The following is a 27,000-nucleotide window of genomic DNA, read 5'->3' as shown; positions in this document are numbered from 1 at the left end:
ACCCCACTCTGTTCTCTCAGAAACACAGCTTATTATGGGCGCTGCTGACTGAGACCTCTCATTCCCTTCACTCATTCTCAAATGAGTATTTTACATTACAGCAACAATAATGCCTGGCTGTGACCTATTGTAATATAACATGAATAACCTGAAGACATGCCAAATATACCTCAAAAACCTTTTGTTAGATTGCTCTAATTGCTAGAATCAACTCTCACAAGAACAAGTTCTTCCCTACTGTTGTTCATTATGCATTACATGATTTGTAATCTGTGTACATATGAATAAAACTCACACAGAAGCAAAAGAACACACTGATTTAAGTCCAATGAATTACTTTTGAAATGGCTGTTCCTTACTTTATCCTGTTGGAAGTCTATGAGATTAGGTAATTAGGGTTTCTGAAATGTTTTGCAGTAAGTGTATGTTGACTACAAGATTCAGTATGCAATGATAGTTAACTTACTGACCAGGCTAGACAGAAAATGCAAAGTTATGAGTACAAACACACACACACACAAACATTTGAAATGTCATTTTTAGCTACAGGCTTCTCTTTTTATGACTTTTTCTTAGAAGAATCTATGCCACAAAAATTGCAGCCCACCATTAATGACTGCCTATTTTATTAACACATAGAGTGCCTGGAGTCATGATGTCCATTATCTTTTCATCAGGCAGAGAGCTCATTAATACAGATAATTTGGGCTGTATGTAATTTCTGTAATTTCAATCATCTTGGAAGGCTGCACCAGTATTTTACTTGGGACATTCTGAAAACATAACATTTACTGTGCAAATCCTGTCCATCTGTGCACCACTCAAGCAATTTAGTTGACAGTTCCTGGAAGTGTTGGCTTACTGCATGTACACAACTGATTGAACATCTATACCTACAGTGGGTACATCCTGGATTTCTGGCTGTCCAGAAGCCTGGACATCCTAGTTAATATACCAAATCGTCACATTCTATTACATTCACCTTTCAAAATCTTACTACTTACAAAGCAGAACGGTTAAACCTTTTATCTTTAATGATTCTTTAAACGACGTTAGGATCTGAGACCACAAGCTGAGCTGCGATGCCAACTACTTAGTCTTACATTATTCTTTCTCTGAGAAATTATCGCTACCTATTTTTTGCTGATGGCCAAAAAATGAAAGGAATTAGGCAAGACTGCAGGACTGTGTGACCAGCTGAGGCAGCTGCCCAGGCAGGGCTGCAGTGGGAATACGCTGACACCCTGGTGCCGGGCTGCAGAGTGTGCCCTGCTCTTGTGCCAGTAGGGGCCAGCAGCAGTGAGCGTCCCTGTGGAAAGTGTGCTAGGGAACAGGAGTTACTCCACTTAGTGACAGAGCTCCAGGAGCAGGCAAGTAGGCTGAGGAATATCGGAGTCAAGAGACAGCTCAACTACCTTCCCCGGGACAGGCCCAAAAGGGCAGACAGAATGCATGATGTGGAGGAATCCCTATCCTCTCTCTGTCCAACAGAATGCAGTGACCTAAACGACAGGGGACAATGGTGACAAGTTCCTGCCCAGCGCAGCGGGCAAATCTCCTCTGCAACTCCCTCCCTGCAGAATTTTGGTCTTTTTAATCATGGATCAATTTACATGACATTGAGCCTGCTGGTGACAGACAGGGTGCATCTGTCGCAAAGCAGGAAAAGGATCATTGCACAGGAGTTGTCAGGGCTCACTGAAAGAGCTTTAAATTAAACTTGAACGGAAAAGGGATAAAGCCATGCTCACTAAAAATCAGCCTGGAGGTAGCACACCAGTGTTGGAGGGACAGTGCTACAAAGGTCCTTTGGTCTGCCATCTCAGTGGAGGCAGGAATGGAGATCCATGAGGTAGCAAAGGCACAAGAGCTACTGATACATTAGAAAGCAGAGAAACAGCTGAGAATGGTCATGTAGGAATTAGGGCCTCCCCCCCCAATAAAGGTGGTGGGATCAATAAGGAAGGAGAGTTGGCAAGATAGTCCTGAATGTTATCAGTGTTATGACTGACTAGAGCCTAATGACGGTGTGGATAGAGCTGAATGTTTACGGGTAAAGATTCAGGGGGAAGGGCAACAAGGCAGACATCCTGGTGGGAGTTTGTTACAGGCCACCCAAGTAGGATGAAGATACAGATGAAGTATTCCATAGGAAGCTGGGAGAAGTCTCATGCTTGCTAGCCCTGGCTCTCATGGGGGACTTCAACAAACAAGAACAGATGTCTGCTGGTACACAACAGAGCAGAGAGGAGACAGTCTAGAAAGGTTCCTGGAGGAACTAAGAAACATGTAAGGTTAAGTAAATTATTCTCAAGTTAACTTTTAACTCCTATGAGACTCAAACTAAGTTTAGCTTAGTAGCTTAGCTCATTGGTATTTTGCACATTCCATGAATGTGTATATTTGGTGAAAATGAAATTACCATTCTATGTGAATAAACACTATTCTTACTGTAAAGTAGGATGTGTTCAATTTCTGTTGCAGTTTTATTGGAAATACTGAATTTCATTGCAACCTACTGTACTTATGATAGCATTATCTGAAAATTAAATATTAATGACTGGAGGAAATTAAAGCTTGCCATGGCTGTTGCATTCTCTGCAACTTAAAACATGATCTGCAAAATTAAACTGAAAGCTTAGCTCAAACATAGGCTGTCCTGTTACGGTCAGGTCCACATTCCTGGAAGAACTGAGAGAAAAAACATTCATTCTAATTGCACTGAGGAAGTAAACCTCAGCAAGATCATAAATGAGCAATATGAGGGACGTATTAACAATTTTCATGCCATGTAGTCACTTAGGATGGTTAACCGCGTTTTGCCTATACAACTCTGTATTTTGCTTTTTGAACACAGACAGTATGGGAAAGGGTTCTGGAGTTGCTTTTTCCTTCTCTCCTGGGAGAAGAACTGTTTTTAAATTCTAGCTAAAAAAATGCTGAGCATGAGACTAAGATTGCACAGTTCATGATGATATTGATACACTCAGCAAATGTATGTAAAGAATTGCTCAGCATGGAGGGCCAGAACACGCATCTTCTACAAAAATACCCTGGACACTAGTCACTATACACAGGGATCATCTGTTCTTGATCATTTCTGTTGATGCCTTCTTGTCTATCATGTTAAAAGTATTCAAGTATTAATTATGGTTCCTTTACTGAAACTCCCATTTCATCTGCTAGCTTGACTTTCTGAAAGTGCTGGCTACTCCTTCTCTGTCTTTTTGACTCCAACCCGTGCAAAAGGAAACACAGAGAGTTTATATGAGAATATTCTACACCTTAATGGTTGGTCCATTCCCTTGTGAGAACCTTGCCTCAAACCCATTGTTCACCTGAGTTAAAGCAAGGTTTTAAACTTTCACCTCTAAGGATACTATTTTAATAACTGAGATTTCTGTGTTATTCAGGATATTCAATAGTAGAACTTCTTCCAAGTAATTTATTGGAACACTTCCATACAATACATAGATGTTCACTGAACCAAAGGGAAAGCCAATGAAATTGATTACTCTGTTCACAGCATCTCCATGGGGGTAAGTAGGGAAATTATTTTAGTATGGTACAAAGAAAGCATCAGGAACTATTTCTGTCACTGGCATATTTCAGTGGGCTCTGAATGCAGAAAAAGAAGCCATGGAAAGGCTTTAATGGAAAAGAACCATAGAAATCACGTGAAAGTGAAAGAAATGCCATGTAATTGGAATTTTAGAGTTCAAAGTTTCCAGTTCACTGAAAGAAGACTGAAAGAGGACCCTAAGAATGCAGATGCACAAACATATTCCATTGGATAAGCACAGTTTAGTTGCAAAGCATTGTTTTGTCTGAAGTACATAATAATTACATCTTTCCACTATCTCCTTCTAGACACTCTCTGAATCCAAAGACATGCAATCAAGTAACATCACCATGTATTGTCACTGGATTTCCCTGCATCCTGCAGCAACATTATTCACAATAGTTGAACAATACTTCTGGAACAAAGCAACTCCCCACCTTTAGTTAGGGAGCTGCACCTTCCCTGTTCAGTCTTCTTCCTGTTGCTGTATGGCAATGATGTGTTTCAGCAGAGAAGGGTACAACCTCACCAGAAATCAACTGAGTACAAATACTGGCCTCTACTCCTTTTGGCCCTGAGCAAAAACTAATTGACAGACTGCAATCAGAATTTTCATACAAAAATCTGAAAAATGCTCATGAGGGAAGAAGCAATCCTGACTTCATGTGGGTTTTTTTTAAGATGTGAAACAAAGAGTACTTCAGATTTTAAGGGAAACAAAAAGATTCAAGAAATATATCCCGAGTTCAGCTTGTTGCCTTGTCTCATCCCTAAGTAAGATAACATGTATCTTGGACTAAGGTTAGAAGGCAGAGCAGTAAGAATACCAAGCTATTATATGCTAGCATGTAATCATGAAGAAAACAATCCTGGGTTCTGAGCTGTATGCAACCTGCCAGAGACTGCTTTAAAAGTCAACTTGAATGTAATTTATTAGATTAGCAAATCAATTAGATTGATTCTACAGTCAATTAAATCTGCAATAAATCTTCACTTAAAGAGAAGTTAGTCATAATTATAAAATTTTAGACAGTGCAAATGAATATGGTAAATAATATACTGCTTGAAAATTTGGCCTAGTGTAAGAATTAAGTTATTTATTAATTATAATTTTTTAATTAATATTAATTACATGTTTTATATATCACATATGTATAGTAACTAGAAGGCTTTAAAAGTATGCATAAGACATTTACAAGAATTAGTATAATGTATTAATGTTAAAATTATTATTAATAAATATTTTATTATTAAGTTGTTATTTAAGTATATATTAAACAGCAAAATTTTAAAAGTCAGTTGCATTCGTTTTTTCAGGTACTGCTAAATAATCACAACTATACACTAATATGTGCTGTTGTTTGAATCAGTTGATTTTTTTCTAATCGTTTGGGTAGCCATGGTTTTGATCACTCAGTTACTTATTAGAGTCCATTTTTATAAAACATATAAGCTGTAGTGCTTAATTACAAAGCATGGCAATTTAGATAATACATATCATCTAATATTATAGCTCTATCTATAAAAAAAGAGAATAGCTGCCTTTATAGTATACACTATACCAGAAACTCTCTATTTCTCTCTAACCATATCATGAATATGTCTGAAATCCCTTGGTGTAATTAAATTAAATTGCACAATATGCTTTGAACACTGAAAATTCCCAGCTGTCTGACTTGTTACATTGTACATCAGCAATCATAGTGCTGCAAGGAGCAATGGTTGCAATACCAAAGACTTTAATATCCATTCATATCATTGTGCTTGAAAATTCCTAAACTATAAATTGTTCTTGGCTTAATGGCATGTATATGACTTACACATAACCCATGTACCTTCTCTTGCAGTACAAATACAGACATAAAATAAATATACCATCAGTTTCTCTCAAATACCAAAAGCACTGAAAAAGAATGAAAGGTACGTACATGCTGTCCATATGGAAAACACACTTAAGGAAGAACCACTTACTGTTCTGCAACTGTAATTTTTAAAATTCATGACTATAAACACCATCATGTATTGCTGTTTCTACACAATAGTCCCCTCTTTACATTCACTGATTACATATGATGGAGCTACTGGTCTTCTTTTCAGAACAGAAGCTCATAAGATTGTTCTACCCTACAGTCAGCACTGTCTCTGGATTCCTTACCAATACTAACAGTAACACTTGAGGATACTCTTAGAAAAACACCTTAGTGGTCCTGTAGGATATAAGCCCTGAAATACTTGCTACCCACTTGAAAAAAACGAAAAAAAACCTAAGAAGTTCTTTACTCAGAGGGTGGTGAAGCACTGCAACAGGTTGCCCAGAGGCGTTGTGGATGTCCCATCGCTGGAAGTGTTGAAGGCCAGGTTAGATGGGTTCCTAAGCAACCTCATCCACGAAGCAGCATCCCTGCCCATGGCAGGGGGCATTGGAACTCCAGTGTCTTTAAGGTCCCTTCCAACCCAAACCATTCTATGATCCTATGATTCTTTTTCACCTCTCTGAATGGATAGAAACAGGGAAACAGATCTTCAAAAGGCCCTGGTTCTGCCACTGTAGTCAGACAAAAATTTCTTGATATCCAGAGTTTGTGGGCAACTCATCCTTATATGGATGATGTCTAATGAAAAAGGAGGGAAGGTTTCTCCATCTCAGATGAAATTCTCACTTACTCATTAGACTCTGAGAAACATCAAGCCTGTGAGCTGAGAAAGGGCAGAGCATCTAAGACTGGTGGCTGCAGACTGAGCTAATGGAACATCTCAGGACTGTGAAACAGGTAGTGTAAGAGCTCATGGCTCAAAGCACTCGAAGAGGTAAGCGGCTCAGACACCTGGTAAAGAGATGACCTAATACTCTTCTTCAGGTAGGTTTGCCCAGTCAGTCCTGGATGACTTAGTAACTTATCCAGCATCCAACTCTGAATTACATGATTGTGAATCACTATCATAAAAAAACTGCATGCAAAAAAATCATTAAAATGGCCAGTATACTGACACCAGACAGGTTTTTGCTATGCTGGGAACTTGGAATGAGGTTTTGATGGGAAAAGGTTGGCATTTTCTTGTGACTGTGAAAACAAGCTTCAGCACCTTTCCAATAGAACAGCTTTTAAAATGGCACTTTGTGAATGCCTGCTCATGGTCCACCAAAGTGAAGCAGCCCAGACTCTCAACCAACATAATAAGCAAGTCCAGTGGTGGAATCCTCCAGCAGGCAGCTAAGCAGCTGCGACTTTGGACCCACAACCTCCAGAGATGCTGACTGCCACAGACAGTCTGAACAGTTGGATTGCTGTCTTCCAGCACAGGAGTTTTCTGAAAGTGCTTTTCCTTTAGTAATGAAAATAAACATGAGATGTACAAATTAACCACCCCTTTGGAGGCATGCAAATTCCCGCAAGAATTTGAGTTTGTAAATAAAAGTTAGCTTTCTAAAGTAATTTTCTTTTTCTTGTCATAAAACATATTCTACCAAACTCTCTTCCCCTACAGGAGGGACAACAGGAAAGACAGGGAGGGAGCCTTTATCAGGGAGTGTAGTGATCAGATGAGGTTTAGCAACTTTAAACTAAAAGAGAGTAGGTTTAGATTAGATATTAGGAAAAAAATCTTTGCAGTGAGGGTGGTGAGACCCTGGAACAGGTTGCCCAGAGAAGTGGTGATGAAAACAGAGAGAGTGACACTGGGACAAAGACATGGCTTCTTATCCGCACTTCAGATGTACTAACACAGGATATAGAGCTGCAGAAATTCTAGATGATTTTTAAGTAAACAGGTTGGAAGGCTGTATCTCTGAACCCAAACAAGGAAGGGTTTTGAAGGTTATCATGAAGACCTGATGCATGAGAGTTGTACAATGAAGACAAAGGTTCACTTGTGTCACATGATGAACACCAGGACATCTGGGAGTATTTAAACTACTGAAACTGCTTTCTATTCTGAAACGGTCTAGACTAGAAGGCTGAAGTCCTTAGATCTTGTAGGTTTAATTGCTGGGGCTAGATTCACAGCAATTGTATCAGTGAGATCTACAAAGGCAGGAGGGAAAGGCCCAGGGGAAGGATAAGCTTTTAAAATTCCAACAGCCATAAACTCTTCCCACTGAATGCACAACATATTTTCCACAATTTCTGAACACAGTCAAGTACATGATATCCATTCTCAGTGGAGAAACTCTGAAGTAGGCACATTTCCCTAGAATAAAAAGAAATTTCACCTATTTTCTAGATTTTTAACCAAGGCTATAGGAAGGAAAGGACAGGCTGAAGTAGAGGATTTTGAAATCCCAGAGATTATAGGATCACAGAATCTTAAAGTTGCAGAAGATGCCTAAGATCATCAAGTCCAACCATTGACCTATCATCACTGCATTCAGCACTAAACCATATTGCCAAGTGCCACATCCACATGCCTTTTGAACATTTCCAGAGACGGTGATTTCACCACTTCCCTGGGTAGCCTGTTTCCATGCTTGATCACCCTTTTGATGAGGCAATTTTTGCTAATCTCCAATCAAAACCTCCCTGGGCACAACTTAAGGCCATTTCCTCTTGTCCTGTTGCTTGTTCCTCACTTGGGAGAAGAGGTCAAACCCACCTCACTACAAACTCCTTTCAGGTAGTTGTAGAGAGCGATGATGCACCCATGAATGCATTTCTACAAGATGCATTTGAAGGTCCCTCTGCTTATACTGTGGATATAAGTGGAGGATAGGAAGATCTTTCCCTAAGTTTGACAGATACCGGAAAAGCATCAGTTATTAATCAAATTTCTATTTGGTGCAAGCATCCAGAAGGCAATGAGATGATATGCAATACTCTGTAAATGGTGGGTGAGGAGGAAGTGACCCTCAGGAGGATTTTAAGTCAGCTTGTACATTCAAATACCAGCAAAGTGTCCTTTTTGGAAGGTGACATAAAATGATTTGAGCTTACAATGATTCTTGTGGTCACTACATGTGGATGAACAGGGCTGCAGGTGCAGGAAAAGGCTGAAAGTGTAAGTCTCCCATATTCTATTTGTGTTATTCTGATGTGACTTAATGAGCTCACATCAGCTGTTAAGCCCATTCCTTCAAGTAAAATTTGTCATATTGCTCTCCCCCTATGGAAGAGCAGCCCTGAAACAGATGCAGAATTTAGCCATTCAAAGAGGAACAGAAAGTGCTGGGAGTAACCACAAGCTCTAGTAAACTGCAGATTGCTCAGATAAAGCAATGAGAGATACATACAGTGTTCCATTAAGATGTAGACTTTCTGTCTGTCTGCTCTTGCCCAGGGACCAGAGGGAGTCTCCTTAGCAGGAAAGAAAAGAAGGCATACTGAAGTTTCCTCTCATTTTCTTCAGAAGCAGTTTCCTGGCTGCCAGTTTTATGGAATTTGCCTTTTCCAAAATCCTTGTAGCGCCTGGAATAAAGTGCTTCCAGTGTTAGGAGAGTAGTTAAACACACGTAAAACTAGCTAGTATTTTGTCTTGATGGTAAGGTTCATGACTTTGTGAAACTACTAAGGAATTATCTTATTATATCTGTTCCTTGGCCATAAAAGGTGAGAAAAATGAGCCTTAGCTTAGGAAATAGCCTCCATCCACTAATATGGTTTGTGTGGGTAACAGTATGGTGCATTCCAGTACTGGGAATATGCTTGTCACAAAACTCAGTGCTGCCCTGGAGGGAAGATACTGCCAGAAAAATATGCAAAAATGGGACACATACACACAGAGTAGTGGGTAAGGAAACAGCATGTGGCCAAGGATAAGAATACTCATTCTCCATGAGCTTCACTGAAATGTAAACAAAAGGAGAAGAGAAAAAAAAGAAATGAAGAAATGAAATAAAAAGGAAAGTTGAAATAAATTAAAACAAGAAGCACAGAACCCCATGGGAAAAGAGTCATACAGGCAAAATGCACAATGAGGATGCTCTGACTCAGACAAGTACTTCAAAGGAACTGGGGTCAAAGTGTTCCTTCACTGTTGCACTGTAGGCACAAAAGCATGCAGGGGCTATTCTCTGCACACTGCTGAAGCAACAAGAAAGAATCTTCAGAATGAATAGCAAACATCCATTTTGAATCTACGTATGGGACAAAAAATTTTAAAAATCCAAGTGCAAGAGGTGCAAAAGCTGTGTCCCCAATATAGCAAATTAAGAAGTTGACATGACTGCCAGTCATTGGGATGAAGCACTGAAGACTTCAGGGAGAATGGACCAACATTCAAAAACAAGAAGTATTAAAAGGAAGTCGCAAAATTAATTTAATAAAACTTTCTTTGACAAATTTCATTTGTGGATTAAACTACAGGGACACCTCAGAGTTAACACAGACTGGTAGAGAAGTCATGATGTTTTGACAGTATTTGGTGCTCAAAGCAGGTTACTTATATTGCCAAACCGGTATAAGCTAAGGAATCATAGACACGCTGTATGAAAGCAGTACACCATCGTGTATGAACAATTTTTCATATGAAGAAATCAAAGAAGCCTGCTGAAACAACCACCTCTTGGTTTCAGTATTCTTTACTAATCTCTGTTGACAGGAATTAAAGACTTGAATAATTGGGATTTTTGATATATGACAAGAAGACTGAAATTTCTATTGCGAAAACTAAGAAATCCTTGATCACTAAACAAATTTCAAGCAGATCAAGCTATTGGGAAAACACCCAAGAAAACAGAAAATGACAAAAACCAGGAACACAAAGGTTCCTAAATGCAGGTCTGACACCATGTCTTAAGCCTTGCATTGTTAGATACTCTTAGCATTTCCAACGGCAGCATCTATAAGCACCTATATGTAGCAACCTTGATTCCCATTCACACTGTCTTTTACTTTTGGGTTTTTTTATAATGAAGTCTGTTGCAAATATGTAATTTATGCTTATATTTCCAGCAATAACTGTTATTTGATGTATTTCCTCTGAAAAACAACCTGGCACTGTATCTCACGCCAGTCATTCTGCCCCATGAAAATCTTAGGCTGAAGGAATCCACTTTTTTTTCCTTGAAGTAGTTAACTCATTATTTAATACACCAAGATAATGCCACTCTTTAAATCTGTATTATATGTCTTACCACTAGATCAGGATGACACTTGTAATTAAAGTATTATTTCCAAGTACCATTCACAGTTTACATTGCACTGTTTTTTCACACTATTCTAGCAGTCAAACTGCCTTGAGCACAATTTACACATCTCACAAAATAAAAACAGAAAGCAATTGCTTTTTTAATAAGCTACAGAAAATAAAAGAGTAACATATCAGGGGCACACACCCACATACTTTCAATACTATCATTTTTTTTTTAAGTATGCTCTGCTTTTTTTAGTTTTGTATTCTATTTGATTACCTTGACAGAACTGCTAAACTGTTTGACTTTTTCTGTAAGTCTCCATATTCCTTCCTGACGGCTTCAGCTCCCATTTGATGTCTGCTCTGACCTCTTCAGATGAATTTCATTTCTCCTCATCACTTACAAATATGCTTCAGTACTTGTAAGTCAGTATCTAGTCTTTTGTTATTAGTTCTTCTCTATCCCCACCCAACTCTCACCATGATGACAGAATCAGTTCCTTTGTTCACCTATTATTCTTCATTAGTTCATGACTTTCTGATCATTGGTACTTACGATATTCTTCCATCCCCTGGTTTCTGTCTCTTGTTATCAAATCTATCATTTTTTCTAAAGTTTCTAAAGCTTGTTCCTCCTTTCCACTGTAATGTCCACGTTGCACTCCTTCAGCGCCGTATGCTAACAGCCAAATATTCAGCTCTAGTGTGCTAGCAGTGCACCAGTGGCCTGCTCACTTGCTCTGTGAAAAATGTGCTCTCTCATCTGAATGGCCAACCAAACGTTTTTCTCAAGCTAAAATGACTTTTGTCTCCACAACTTTTTGCTGCCTTTATTTGCCAGTCCTCTACTCCTTTTATTTCCAAGTCTCTCCATGCATTAATTACAAGAAAACAAAGAAAACACAACATGAAATTCATTATCCCATCAGAATTTTCTCTTTGATGCCTTCTATTTTTTGCATTTCTATTTTTAAGTCGGTGGTGACATTTTTACTGTCCTCTCTTTTATACTCTCTGTACTCTGCACCACTGACAATTGCTTACCCAATTCTCTCTTTCAGTCTCTCATTTACCTTCAGATCTTTCACAGAAAGTAAGCAGAAAATGTATTTTGCCTTTTCCACCACAGAAAAAACCCTCACATGCCCTCTCCAACAGCTCTGCTAACCTCTTGTTTTTAAAGTCATTAAGCGTGCTACTTACAACATCATAATCACCATCTACCCAGTGCAGTCACTGAGATGACTCTGAGTGTATCAGATTAAAAGGTCTGTCTCGTCTAGGAAATTCTCCCTAGAAGTGGCCAAAAGCAGATGCTTACAAAAGAAATGAGTGTGAGAAGTACAGCTACTATATCTATGCTAATGACTGACATCTAGTTTTCTGTTTCAGATTTCTCTCTCCTGTCAAAACTAAAGCATTAGTCAGTTTCTACCACTTTTTGTACAGATCTTACCATTCTATTAGGTTCATTAAAATCTCTAGAATTTTCATGTCCCACCCTTCCTCAAGCAGTATAGATTTGTCCCTCCAATACACAAATTTGTTCTGTAATCCAGGAATTATCCTAAATTTAAATATATATTTGGATCCTCCTGTTCCCAGTATTTCTAAAACTTGCATGTGCTATCTATGCAGCATATCTAAGACTATTCAAACATAAAAAATTGATTTCTCATCATCACTTTTATCTTAAGTCTCAATTACTGTAACACATCTTTTAAGCTCATGACGAAAGTCATTTTCTCAGCAAGTACAAAACTGCTTCAAATACAATTCCTTTTAGTCCACTACTTTGACCACGTTACTGGCCTTCTTTCTCCACTATGATGGACTCTCTTCCTCATCACATGAAATTAAAAAGACTTGATTTGATTTTTTAAGTCCTTTTAGGCATTTATTGACATATTAATTACTTTCTAATGATTACTCAGGCATTGAATCTCATTTCCATTCAGTTCATGATACCTATCTCAGCCAAGTATTTTATTTTCCAATAGCCCTTGTATAGTGCCTTCACATTCAAAGGGTTCCTGCAAAGCTTCACTATTCTCTTTTCAAGAGGCCTCTTAAAACACATCCCATTTGAGATGCCAAAAACTCAATTATAGTTAGAAATGGTTAGTGTACCAGGCTAGTGTACCATGGATTTGTCCCTTATCTCTTCTTCAAACTTCTTTGTAAATTGTCTAGTATTGGAACAATCCTTCTTGTTCTTTTTTGCCCACTGACATATGGAATAGCACAATGTATCCTTCCGGATCTTCAGTACGGGGAGTTGACATTAATTGTTCTTAGTACACTGCACAGTTAGGATGCATAATTGGATATTTCAGCCCTGTCCCTTTCTCCTTCTTAGTTATGCCTAGAAGAACTCAATGCTGTCATCCAGCTGAGCATAGTCATTGGCAAAACTTTTACTAAACATTTACTACAGAATTTTTTCTGGACACTGGCCTCCATTCTGAAGCATCCGAAGAACTGGACTTTTGCACTTTTTAATGTAACATGCATTCACATACCTGCAGTCTGCTGCAGAGTTTTGCTCATGCTTATCTAGTTGATGCCAGTGAGCTTACTCAAATGAGTGAGGATTATGCACATTAACAAAATTTGGAAAAGTGAAACTTTGCCTTTTGAAACGTACCACCTTAATTTGTTTCTATTTTAAGAAATCAGGCCTAACAAGTAAGAATTTACTTTTTAAAGCAAGTTTTGTGATTTTTCTGGTGTCAGAAAAGGTGTTGAATTGCCACACAATTATGTTTTAAATTAGCACATCCATCTATTGTATCACTTTCGGAATAGGTCCATTCCACCAAAGTACCAGAATATAACGCTTTAATGAATGGGATTTATTAAACATCTAATGTGACACGATTTTATGATAGACTACTACTAGCAACAGTCCAGAAAAGGCAAGTCTCTAAATATCTTTACTACTCACTTATAGAAATGACAGGTTTTAGCACAAAAGTATATATTCTCAACATTTGCATGAGTCTATTCCACTTTTAAACATTATTTCTGAATCTTATGAGAGCACTGACATTCTTCAATACACATTCATACTTAAGTGCAAGTCTAGTGAACTAATCTCCTAACAGCTTAAAAATTAGATAGTAACCAATAAAAACAAAACAATGTGTTTATATTTCTTTAGGAATGTATTTTGTCTAGGAAGGAAATCTGTACAAATTATAAGCTTAACAAACTAATAAAAAATATTTATTTTTGCACTTTCTTTCTTTTTGTTAATCTAAAATTTAATTCTAAGTGGATTTAATTTCCAAGTCATACATTTGAAGTTCCTCTCTCCTTTTTATGTCTTTTCAAAAAGCCCTTCCAAAACTCCCTGCCCAGAGCAGTATTTGTTCCAGCTCCCCTCATTATAGTTTGAGGGGGAGGGAGGGAGTGAAGTTTCTAGTTATTAACATAGCCCTGCCTATTATTGGATTAAATTCCACCCTGCCAAAAGGAGCAAGTCCAGCAGCATGAACATGTGCTTTTGTTAATGGACTAGTGCAAGGTTAAATACGTCTTTCTGATATGATCCTAAGAAGGATATTAAAGAATTCCAAATCTGCATTTCTCTGTTATACATCATATCAAACACCATCAACTTGTTTGTGTGCTCATCTTTCACTGTTAGCCCATGGGTTAATTTGGGGGTTTTTTAATGTTTTAAGGTTTATTTCTACAATAAAATCTATGTGTTTTCAGGGTTGGATTCTTAAAAGTAAATTATGTAGCAGCTGCTGAAACTGGAACAGTCAATCTGGAAAAATTTCTATTGGAATAGAAATATTTTGTTTCTTGAATGCACTGCCCAAAAAGAGGCACTCCTTGGGGATTACTTTGCCTTCCATGAAGCAAAGGAAACCATAGAACAAGTTAGATATTAAATGGAATATCCACATCTATTCCAATGCTCTGAATGAAAACATAGAAAAATCTCTTGCTTCTGAAGTCCCTACACATTTTTACATTCCTTATATACATAAGGTGAAAGCAAACCTTAAGAGCTGGTGTAAATCTGCATAGACCTGAGTGTAAATAGACCAACTTTGCACAGACCTGCTGTAAACCTGCACTCACTTGAGAAAAAGCTACTTTTGTTAATAGCACCAGTTTTCTCTCCTGTGATGCTGCCTACAAAGTTCTAATAAGTAAAAGAGTGGTAGAGACAATTCTGGGAAGATGGACTGAGGCAGACTACTGGTTGTTGAAAGAGTAAACTACTCTTGTCCAAATTTTGTCTCTAACATTATGCAAGAAGTCCTCCTTTTTTGGGAACTTTTAAGTACATTCACTACTTCAGCTGAAGATGTTTTAAATTCCTTCTGTATTGAAATGGTCTCACCCTTAGCTTTTTGCCAAAACTAACCAGAAAGTTACCTTAAAATGAGCTTTTGCGTAGTGTAGAAAACGACTCAGAACCCGTCCAAAAGTTTAAGCCAAGACAGCTGTTAAAAACGGCCAATTCTATTACAGTCAAGAATATGGGGGAGGAGGGAGAACATTTTAAGACTGATTCCCCTTATAAAATTACACAGATGACTTCATTTTGAGACTTCCTTTTAGATTCTGTAACTACAAGAGGAATACTCTGTGTAGGAGACTGAGAAAGGTACGACTGTGCTCCTTCAAAGAGATGGGTCATCTTTTCGGTGTCAGGAATTTGACCTCACGATTGCATGTCTAACTTATTATTTGAGTTGCAACTCCATGGAATCTTTTTGTATGCTATTTTGTCAAGAATAAGAAAGGACAGACTTAAATGACTTACCTAAAAAATGAAAGACAGGGCTAAGAATAAATCAAGTATTTAGCTATTGAATGAGAAACATGAATCTGTTTTTTTTTCCCTCCTCCCCCCCAGAAAAAAGAAAAAAAAGGTGACAACTCATGCAGTGAATGGCATTTAACTTGTGTCTCTTCAGTTTCTTTTAACTTCCCTTTTAAGCTTGGAAAAACTTTGTTGCCTGCTGTGTCATCTATTGACTCTTGTTTGCTTCTCTTTTCCACAGAAACTGAATAGTTGTTCTTCAGAACTGGGCTTGATGCTGCTGTCCACACATAGATATCTAATGACATTTCAGATGACCTTTACTATCCACTTGGCCTCCAGCTGCAGTTCTAGAGTCCTTCGTAAGTTCTGTCATATCTGCTATTCTGTGTACATATTTTGGCTACCTTAGGACATCTCAAATAGTACTAGATGCCTCTCTGCAGACAACTGCGTCATGTCTTTGCTGTCTAACAACTATTTTCAGATACTATAACTGCAAACTATTGCTATCATCTTTGCTAGAAAAAGGATGAGATTGATGTGGATATGCAAGAAATAAAGATTTTTAAAAGGTTAAAAAAACCAAAAGGATCAAACCCCATGCCAAACCATGTCTCTGTAGAAACAGAATCTACCACCTTCATTATCTGGAGTGTTTTACAAATCCTTTACTGCTTTACATCATAAAAATTCTATCTAGGAAAGTTTACCAAAAACTTTCCTTTGAGGATTTATAAAGGAAAAAAATTGACGTCCACTGGCTCTGAAAGTACTTGCCCCTAATCTGAACAACCATAAGCAAATACTCCAGATATCCTGTATCCAAGGAATGCTTATCACGTTCACACAACTGCCATTACCATCCAACCATGTCTTTTCTATAAAACTCCAATCAAATGCAGGCACAGAAAAATGACCCAAGTGCTCTGGCCTTTGAGAGCTCCATCATCTCTGCGCTCTTAGGATCAAAACTAAAAAAAGATACAATTATCTTACTAAATGTGTTCCTCAGATGTTATAAAATACAATTTCCAGGATGGAATTTAAAGCCTCTAAAGGATTCTGATATGCAAAGTGGTATTAAGGCTTCCCTAAGAGATCTGCTGGAGCTTTGAGTTTCTCTCCCGCCTCTCCCTGAACATGCTACCACTACAATGCTCTAACTTCCAGCTGAATGTTCTGATGCTGCTGAAACAGAGCTGTGGAAAATGTTACTGCACATTTCAGCTTCTGAAACAGCTGCAGGTGGACAGAACTTTAAGACTGTTCTATTATTCTGAACTGTGCCAAGACTGAAAAGACACCTCCTTTTACGTTTTCATAGTAGATGAATACACTGACAACAGAAGCTTTCTTCACCTCTCTCCTTTGGACCCCAGGCTTGAAGAACAAACAAAATCAACTTTTGAGTGAGTCTTTAACAAACAATAAAGACATGTTTAAAGTTCAGAAAGTGAATCCGGGAGATCCCAGTTTTCTGTCACATCTCAGCATGATTTAACTACTTACGGAATTTACCAACCTCTAAAGACCATTTCTACAGCAAGCCAAAAACTAGAAAAACATAACAGAACCAAATCACTACACATTTTAATATGTAACTGGTCTTAAAACCCAACTTCAAGTGGGTACAAGTGCTAGCTGGTGAGGCACATAGGATCTTCTGCTGTATTTTCCAAAAACCTTGGATGTAAAAGTAAGAACCATTTTGTTTTAAAAAATGACTGAAAACACATACTTTTTTTAAAAAGAACAAATTACCTGGCAAGGCTTTTTCATTTTAATGGCTATAACATGGTATCTGTAACAGCAGAGTTCACAGGTCCATGACCCTCTTTCACTTATCCACTTTAAGAGGCAAAGCTGATGCGTGTATCGTACTGAGCCATCACAGCGGCAAGGGTTTAACAATTCACCCTGGAAAGGCAATACAGAAACATCAACTTTAAAGGAACCTTTCATGTACATGTACACTAAATACTGAAATATTTAGGGGTCTGTAACAATGACCTGGTCTCAATTTCAATATGTGAAAAAGCATGTATTTTTGGCTATGAAATACTCAAAAATGTAACTGTCTTAAAAATATCTAGCTGCTTCTACTGAGAAGAAAGACAGAAAGCTGCCTACACATGTGCATGTACCTATGTGAAACAAAATATTACCGTGCGTTAAACGACAGTACCATTAGCCCTTTCAAATACCTCAAAAGATTCCAAAAGTGGTTGGATATATTTCTCCAACAGCTATTTGCAGTCATCACTTGGAAAGAAATGTGTGACGTCACGATTCCAAGAGAACCTCGCTCTTGGAGAACGGCTCTGTGCTGTCCAGCTAGCCAGCTGTCAGGCAGGACCTTAAATAATGTAACTAAGCACTTCCCCCAGTAGTTTCAGTATTATACAAATCAGCTCTTCTCTTCTTTCCGACTCCAAGACAAGCTATAAAATGCTAGTTACAGATCCATTGCTGATATTGTGCCCAGTAAAGTCACGACAGAAATGATACTTGGAGGTCTTCTCAGCATTACCTGTAAGCTAACACTGTCATTTTAAAGTCTAACAGAAACCTGAGAAATTCGTATTGTGTAGAGTCCCTCAGAGGTGAACAGGGGAGCGCGAGGGCCAGAGGACACCCAGCGTGCAAGCCAGACACAGCAAAATCCCTGAATTCTCCCAAAGCTCTGCGCCGGCTCAGGTTTGCCCCAGGCGTTTGCCACATCCATCTCGCACAGCGGCAGCCGGGGCTCGCACAGCCGCCGCCGGAGAGGGCGATTCCTGCCGGGAGCAACTCCGCGATCAGCACCAGGGACAGGGCTCGGCCCCAGAGCGGGAGGGTGCGAAGGTGTGCGGGGTGCCGGCCCGCCCGACCCCGGCGCCTCTCCTCACCTGCTCGGGGCCCTGGAAGCAGATCTTGCAGATGGGGCCGGCCCCGCCGGCGTGGCCGCCGCTGCCGCTCTCGCTGCTGCTGCACACCGAGCGCGTCTCGGGCTTGTCGCCGCCGGCGGCCCCGCTCTCCGAGCCGCCCCTCCGGCTCTCGCCCTCCTCGGGGCTGTCCCCGCTCGCCTCCCCCGCCCCGGCCGGCAGCTCCAGCGGCTCCCCGGCAGGGAGCACGACGCTCCCCGCGGCGCAGCTCATGCCCCGGGGCACCCGCTTCCCCGGGGCGGGGACGGCCCGAAGCGGTGGATGGCGGCGGGGAGGGGGCGGCGGGGGCGGCTCTCGGCTGCGGGCGGCCGGGAAGGTGACCCGGCGCGGCCGCTCCCTCACGGCCCGGCGCTGTGCGAGGAGCGGCGCGCGGGGCCGCGGGCGGCGGGGCGGGGCGGGGCGGGCGGCACGCGCGGAGGGACGGAGGGAGGGACGGACGGAGGGAAAGAGGGAGGGAGGCGCGGGTCCGGCACCGGGCACCGCCGCCCCCGCACCGCCGCGGTCACAGCCCCGCTCCGGGAGAGCCGCCGCCCTGGCGCCTGCCCAGCCGGGCGAAACCCCTGCCCCTTTCCGGGACGAAAATCCCTGCCTGCTCTCCCGCCCGCCCCCCGGCGCTCCTGCCCTCAGCAGCGGCTTCCCCCGCACCCGGCGGCCGCGGGCCCTGCCCCGCCCCGGGGGCACTGCCTTTCCTTCCCTTCGTGGCCACCTCCCGGCCCTGCTCCCGGCGCTCAGTGCTCAGGGGGCTCCTCAACCACGGCCCCCCAGCGCCGGAGGACGCGGCTCTTCAGGGGACGCCTACAGATCTTTCTACTTTATCGTGGTTTTGGCTGCAGGACGTTGCAGAACGAATATTCAACAGTTGTTCTTTGGGTGTGAAACAGTAGCTCTCCCAGTCTTCTGTGGCTGGCCTTTTTTTTTTTTTTCTTTAATTCATTACATCACCTCGTTTTCAAAATTAAATCTGCTAAAAGCATCATGATCAAATATCTTCTAAAAAAAATCCTCAGCAGTTAGAAAATCTTTAAAGTTTGGCTGGGGCTGCTGAAGGAAAGTAGGTGTGAATTTCAGCATCAAGTATGACACCAATGCACATTTGATCTCGTGAAGATGACAGCACTGTCTGTGCAGGGAAGGAGAAAGAAATAAAATCTAAAAAAACCCCAAAAACAATTGCAAAGCCATATGCTTTTCCATAGCCACATTTAGATCCAAAGTGTGATGAAATCACACATCTTCCTCATTGGCTGCTTAGATGTAGCCTCAAGATGAGGGAGTACCTAATGAGCTCAGCCAGTGCCTTCACTGGCTGTGTTGTGATAGTAGTGGCTTTCTTGGTGTGGACATTTTATCAGAAGACCGAAGCAGTACACAGAACCAAAGCAGCACTCCTCAGCCCATGATCTCACAGCATTGCGTGGCTCTCAAGCTCTCCGGAGAGGCTTGCAGAGTATATTCCAAACACCTGGTCCGACCTTTCAGCCTGGCTGGAGATCAGCTCAGCAATGTGCTGTTGGCAGAAAACCCTCAGACCCATATTGCAGGAGAGTGACATTCAAACCAATTGGGGCAAGGTGCTGTTAAAGCCATTTCAGTCCCCCTAGAGTCTGTGTCTATTATGGATGCAACAGATACATTAAGGACAAAGAACACCAATGCTATTTTCAGTATTGCTCTAAAAAAAGTATATTTGGAGGTTGACTTCTTATAGTGGAATAAGAAGTATCATAACTTTTCTCATCAGCTACTAATTCCCATTCTCATGAAAATCTGTTTTTCTGGCAGCTCTACCTTAGCTAAGCCAGTGCTGGCCATTTAGCTTGGCATTAGAACAAGATGCTTCAGCCCTAAAATTACATTTGTTCACAAGGTGGTTGTTAAGTAGGTAAATAAAAGGGATTTGTCCAGATTTGATCATGTAAAGCAAAAAATGGCACATTGACAGTGACGTTTTGATGAACAGCAGATGCTGTAGAGTTAGGAAATTCTCTACATGTAATTTTTTTTGTAGAAATGTAATAGCTGAAGGAGTACCTGGAGAGGCTAAACAAAAGTGAAGACAGAACTAATCAAATAGATGAGTTCTAAGGAAAGAAGAGGTAATCACAAAAAAATAACAGGAAAAAAAAAGGAAATGTCAGAACAAACAGATGAGTAAAAAATACTGGGTAGAAGAGAACTAAAGCAAAACCAGAAGGAAAAGACAGTGAAACTAAAGGAGTGAAGTGAGAAATGAATGTTAAAATTTGCTCAACCATATCTGAGTAATACAGCATGCCCTTGCCATTTGCTGTATGTGGAAGTTTATGCCATTTTTCTTTCTCTTCCTTTTGTTTGTCAGCAAAAGTTCAGTAAGTGACATGGCTTTTGGAAAGGCTATAAAAAGAAGATAAAAATGTCAGCACAGAAATGGAATGACTTCTTAGTGACAGTAAAATAAAGAAAAATGTGACTATAGAGAATAATAGAGGGCTTTAAGAAGGTCAGTCTTTTCTACCAAATCTTGCCCAAAATAAATGTATAACATGACTCTTAAAAGGAAACACATCTGACATGAATCAGAAACATTTTTTTTTTCACACATATGTAATTAACTTGGAGAGCTGATTGTGAGTGGGTATTTCACAGACATGAGTTTTTCAATGCATCACCTGTTTGCCTGTCTACCAACAGCTACTGGCACGCTGGCTAAAATGGGATTGCAAAGGCTATCGATCCCCGTGCTTCAGAGAGCATTGGAATTGCTCTGCATGCTGAGGGTGGAAGGAGATGCCAACAAAAGAGCAGAAGGGGTGGAGAACATTCTGTAACACAGCCTCCAACCGAAGCAGCATTCAGCCTTCTGCTGAGGGAGAGAGAAGGACTGGAGCCAAAATCAAAGATCGAAACAGAAAGAAGAAAAATTTAAAGCAAGAAAGAATAATTCACTTCATAACAGCAGTAGTGTAGGTGGTTGGGAGAAAGAAAAAAAGAGAAGCTGAAACCAGGAAGAATTAGTTTGTGATTTAGACAGTGAACTGGAGCTTGTGGGATTTATATTGAAGCACGGCTTTGCTATGCACTTCTTTGACAACAACCTTGAGCAAGTGACCTCAAGTGGGCTGAACAGAGGGGTCTGGTTGCCTAAACACAGGCAGCTCTTTACACTCCCAGATGTGTGTCCAACAGCCTCCAGAGGACTGTGGCTGTCACATCTGCCATCTCTTTTGGGAACAGTAGCAGTAGACTCCCAGATGCAAGAACATCTCCCTTAGTTTGGCTTATTCTCTACATAAAACTGAAACGATAATGTTCGCTTTCTGTGTTCTTGTTCCTACCTCTTCCATTATAATATGTGACATTTTACTGGCAGATTCAGGCCATATTTGTACAGTCTTGATCTTGGCAGACATACCTAGGCATTATAACAAGACAAATAATAAGGAACAGTGATACGGATAAAAATAACACTGAAGTAATAGGACTGTGGGACAGTGAAATGAATTGCATTTTCAGCAGGCAATGGGAAAGGCAGAAGTACAACCCCCTAGGGAACAGAACTTGTTGCTCCTCTATTTTCCTCTGTTCTGATCCAGGTACATTTTTTTCTCCACTACACCAGCTCAGCACTGCACAATATTTTCCTCCAAATAAAATAATGGAAACTCAAACCAATTTTTTTACCTGAGGAGAATCAGCTGTAGGTAGAATATCCAGGAACAAAAAAAAGAGGAAGGTGTTTGAATGAATGAAGGAGAAATGTTCAGGGAGTAGACAAAATAGGTTTTTTTGTTTGGTTGGTTGTTTTGGTTTTTTTTTAATTATATATCAAGATAAACACTTTATGCAAATCTTTATGTACAGAAGATGTTGCACAGGAATACGGTGTGCAGGTAACAAACTGCTCAGGGCATTATAGGAATGGAAGCACTGTGTTACTGCACATTGAAAAGCCAAACACTGCTCTTCTTTTTTTTTCTCAAGAAGTTTCCGTAATACATTGACCTGTACCATAAATAGAGGAACAAAACAGCTCAGTGATGAGTTTCTTCCTTTTTGCTGCTTCCTGTACCTCTGAGGAAATCAAGATGATATCGTTCTAAGATATTAATAAGGGAGCAAAGGAAGTAATTGCCAGTGCATTGCATTCCAAACAAAATACTAATGAGATAGTAGAAACTTAAATCTACTTAAATAATAATACATGCACATCATTCTGTTTGCTGAATGCACATCATTCTGTTTGCTGAATACAATGTATATGCTCCTTTCACAATAAAACTCAGGTTGGTAGAGATCACCTGTAAACAAATTTAAGGCATTTTGGCTGTAAGCAGATGTTTAATTTTAAATACATTTTGCATGTTTAATGCAACATAAAACGCACTCCTGAGTAATAAGGCCATTTGTCACATTTCCATGTCCAGCTTTATAACACTAAAAGATCCCTGCAGATGGTTAATAGCCATGCTAGTGGCAGTGGATTATTTGCTGGTTCACTGAGCATGCCTGATTTTTGTTATGAACACACACACTCATCCTGCGGTGGAAGCTTCTACAGTTATGTCAACCAATTCAAATCTCATGCAGGCAGAAACCAGCTGTCCAATGAAAATCTTTATTTTCACACTGCTCTCTTGCATTTTTGGAAATGCCTACCTAGTTTCCTATCCAATCCAGTATTGCTCAACACTGATACATCCCTACATAGGTAGAAATGTCCAGTCTCAGCAGAAACCTGAGATGTTTCTTGAACTTCCACAGGGATTTCCCATACGTGTTGGGGCTCTGAGTGCATTTCCCCACCATGGAGGAAACATGGAAATTTTTGGAAATATGAAAACATCCCCTTCCTTCTGTGGCTGGGGATGCTGGGGAAGCCACAGCCCCTGCTTGTGGGAGCTGCTTTTAAGTTGAGGCTCTGCTGTTTGGCTCTGACCTGAGCCACAGCTCCCACCATGCCTGGCTGGTGCTGGACACACCCTGGGGCTGTGGCTGCCCCAGTGCCCCAGGGATGCCCTGGCTGCCAGATCCTACCATCATCCACTTAGCGACCTCTCAGCACTCCTGGAACAGGAGTCTGTGGTGCCCTGACAGATCTCTGTAGGGCTTTTTGTTTGCATTGTCCAAGAAATGGTGGTTGACATTCTTTTCCTTTCCTTCACTAATTATTTCAGCATGCTTTCAGATGCTTACATGGATGATGATATAAAAGTTCTGAATTTTTATTGTAATATATTTTTCTTACTGAAATGCTATCATACTATCCATAATTACTATGTTTTTCGGCTGGGATTCCTGTCTTAAGTGCTAGTATGCTGGTTTTTATCAAAGGTGCTGATTTATTTTTAAAACATTTGAAACTACCTATGATTAATTTTTCTCAACCGTTATATTCCTGTGAAATATAATCTCCCTTTTGATCTTTAACTGTTTGAAAGTATTTTCTTAACATTTTCCCTTGTACCAGTTGATGAGGACAGAAAAAAGGCTTAGCACAGATTCCAGAATGAGGTAATCTTTGTTTGCAAATAAATTTAGTTCCTTAGTTTATTTTGGAAATAGATCAGCTGTCACGAATTCTAGAGGGCGGCATCAGTGAGTTCAGTTAATTGAAACAGAAATGACAGAATGTCAATGAGCTTTTCCATTAGATGTTATATGAGCAAAAGCTACTGTACAAGACCACAGTGAATTTAGTTTAGTATCAACTGTGTGGATTCTTTTTTATATGTTTAAAAAAAAAAAGGAAAAATAACCATTTTTCTTTAAAAAAGGGCATTTTCGCCTGGATTTTCTTGTCTATAAGCATCAGAATGACTGCAATATGCAGTACAGGCAACATCAAACCTTGAGAAGTAGTGGTGAGACATCAAAAATAATGTAACAGCTTCCCAAATCCTTACAATTGTCCTTTAGTCCATTCTGTAGGCCTCCAGTACATGTCTGACAAATTTAAAACTGCAAGCTGTCCAGTGTTTGTGGCAAGGCAGTGAAATGCAACCTCTTCTATGGAAACACCTTGTGGGGGATCGCACTAGGAGCTGACCCCTGGTGTGGTCAGCTCCTCAGTACACACAGAGCAGGGTGAGGACTTCACAACAGAGACTTTGTGATGGTGGGAACTGTCTTGTCATACTTATACCATGATGTAAAAACTAAAGTCAGATACCCATTAAGTGAGAATGAAAGTTTTTCTTGATGAACCAAACCACAAAGGGCAACTAAGTAGGTATTTTGCTGGTACACTATTTATGTGGTGAAAGGAAAAGGACGTCCACCCAGATCTGAGATGTTCATTCCTGGCTGAAGAAGCATTGCTCTGGTTATTTCTCACACCACAGGCAGGCCTTGACTGTTTTGTCTTCAAGGGATCAGTCTCAATTAAAAATTAAAAACATAAGCCCCTGTTATTTGAACAAAAGACCAAATCCTCCACCCTTGATGCAGCAGCAGTTGTTGCAGCCTGTGTGCTCTCAGCCATCGAACGTGTCACAGCTAAGATGAATCAGCATAACTTACAGAATTACCTAATCTAGTAAGTATTTTCTGAGAAACTGTGGCAGAAAAAAATGCAAGGTGCCAGGTTTTCCTCTGGTGGGACTGAGAGTTTTGCAGCTCTGCCAGAAGTGACCTGTGGAAGTTTCCAGTTATCTGTTATCTAGCTCCTAAAAAAAAGAGACCAGCTCCTGCAGATAGGACACTTTTCTTCTTAAAGTTCCAGAACATTAGTGTGATTTAAAAGAAGAGCTGGAGATAAACTTTATAATTTCAAGGTTGCATCTTGAGTGTGCTTTTCTGTGAAATAATCTCTCATCCTCTTTATCTTTCTACCCCCCACCCCTCCCAAAAATGAATTTAAAAAAAAAAAAGGAAAATACTATCTCATGGGATTGCCTATGTGTTTTGGGAGCCAAAATTCTCCTTCTTTTGATAAATTTGTAGGAAAAGATATAAAAGTCACTACAGAGCACACTGGATTAGATTAGGAAGGTGTTACATCACTGAAGAGGGTCTTCCAGTTCTTACAAAATCTACTGTATTAGCTAATTAAATAATCTTGTTTCAGAAAGACTTGTTTGGGAAAGTTATATAAACCAGAAATGACATTTTCTGTGCTTCTTAAAGGGGAAACAGTAAATACTCCGTTCTCGCTGTTCCCAGATCCCTGCCAGATGACTGAGATGTTGGCTAAGTCTGCTATTTTGGTTCATTTTCTTCCTCTGAAGACCCATGCAAAAAATGCGAGGTAATGCAGGACCACGTTATCTGGTGTGGGAAAGGAAAAGAAAATGGTTGGTGGAAACTCGTGAGTGTTTAATTAAGGTCTGAAATCTATAGTAAATGAGATGTAGGATTTTCTGTACCTTGCTAGGAGGTGATTCCTGGAGGTGGGTGATGAGTAGGGGTTTATGCAAAGTGCAGGATAGTTTTTAGGAAAGATTCTTTATTTATGGCTCTGTGATACTTTGCAAGCAAGGTAGGGCAGGGCAGGGACAGAAAAGGGAACCACAGAAAGGCCTACAGTGCAGTAAAAGCCAGGGCTGTCCTGTGGCAAGGGTCACTGTCTTTCATTGACATGACATCCCAACACACCAAGTACACAAAGGGTGGAGCACAAATCTGTGGAATACCTGCTTCCTTCACTGCACACTGTGTTCACTACAGGAGGAAAAGGGATGAGTATTCTCATTAACAGATGTAGCTTCATACTTAGAGTTTGCAAGGCCACTGAGCTTACTGCAGACTTGAACCTGAACACACAACTGAATAAAATCTCCTGCAGAGATGAAGGCATGTGCTATTGACATGTGACCCTTTTGAAGAATGGCTGCAGGAATAGACTGCAGGTTCGTCCTGCAACCAGTTCGAACAGTCCCCGACTGCTGAAACTGCAAAATATAACTTGCCTGGGTTATACTGGACATTGTGGAGGCACTGGGACGGGAGTGGCTTCAGCTTCAGTGGCAGACACTTCAGTGAAAACTTTAAGTGTGCTCATTTGAAATCTGTGTCCTCTGGGTGCAAGCTATTGTTGCATTCACACCGAGGTTGCAGATATGCCATAGGACCTGTAGGAAATCCATGCCTTTCTAGGGTAGCGTCTGGAGGTCTGGAGATCAGGCAGGATACCTAAGGGCATTCAAAATGGCACCAAATGTGCATGCAATTACATAAAAGCTTAATCAATCACCTCAAAAATAGGAGTGGGGCAAAGTCAGACTGCATTTAAGTGCATCTCAGCCTCTCACTGTTTCTCTATAAAGCATTACCACTTCCACTTCTGTTTTGTCACAGTTTCTTTTCTCCCTCTGTCATTTGGGGTGGTGATGGTGGAGAAACAGATACAAGGGAAATGCTAAATTGGATGAAGAGATCCTGGGTTCAACCTCAGAATATTCCTAGATTAAGCCTATTGCTAATCATGAATGTACAATTAGTGAACTTGACCCTTGTTCTCCCAGTAACAAACACTTCTTTCCGGAACAATTGCTTAGAACAGCAAGCAATTACTTTCTTCTGTACATTTGATTACTAATTTCTTACCAGAACAATAAAAAACAAGTAACTTCTCTTACAGTCCTCACATTTTATTCCTGCTGCTAAAGCGTGCCTGGCTGCCGCTTTGTATATTTGATGTGCAGCTGTGGTAGGAAGCCACAAATAGCAGCATGGCATCT

At 40.4% G+C, this 27,000-nt stretch overlaps 1 protein-coding gene across 1 annotated transcript in view; it reads right to left on the bottom strand.

Annotated features, from left to right (window-relative positions):
- MARCHF11 (membrane associated ring-CH-type finger 11) overlaps nt 1–18,640 on the bottom strand; it is a 31,815-nt gene extending 13,175 nt beyond the window's left edge. Inside the window, exons 1-2 of the mRNA XM_042048874.1 lie at nt 18,308–18,640; nt 17,181–17,336 (exon numbers count right to left, since the gene is read on the bottom strand). Coding sequence (XP_041904808.1) covers nt 17,181–17,336; nt 18,308–18,556 — 405 coding nt within the window. The 5' untranslated portion in view covers nt 18,557–18,640. The remainder of the gene's footprint in view (nt 1–17,180; nt 17,337–18,307) is intronic.
- Between the last annotated feature and the right edge of the window lie 8,360 nt (nt 18,641–27,000).

The sequence above is a fragment of the Corvus kubaryi genome, unplaced genomic scaffold (assembly GCF_017639235.1).
Source record: "Corvus kubaryi isolate FWS band 111438036 unplaced genomic scaffold, C.kubaryi_AGA036_p1.0 68, whole genome shotgun sequence".
NCBI classification, from domain to species: Eukaryota; Metazoa; Chordata; class Aves; order Passeriformes; family Corvidae; genus Corvus; species Corvus kubaryi.
The sequence above is the reverse complement of the archived record's forward strand: the minus strand, read 5'-3'. Positions and strand labels throughout refer to the sequence as shown.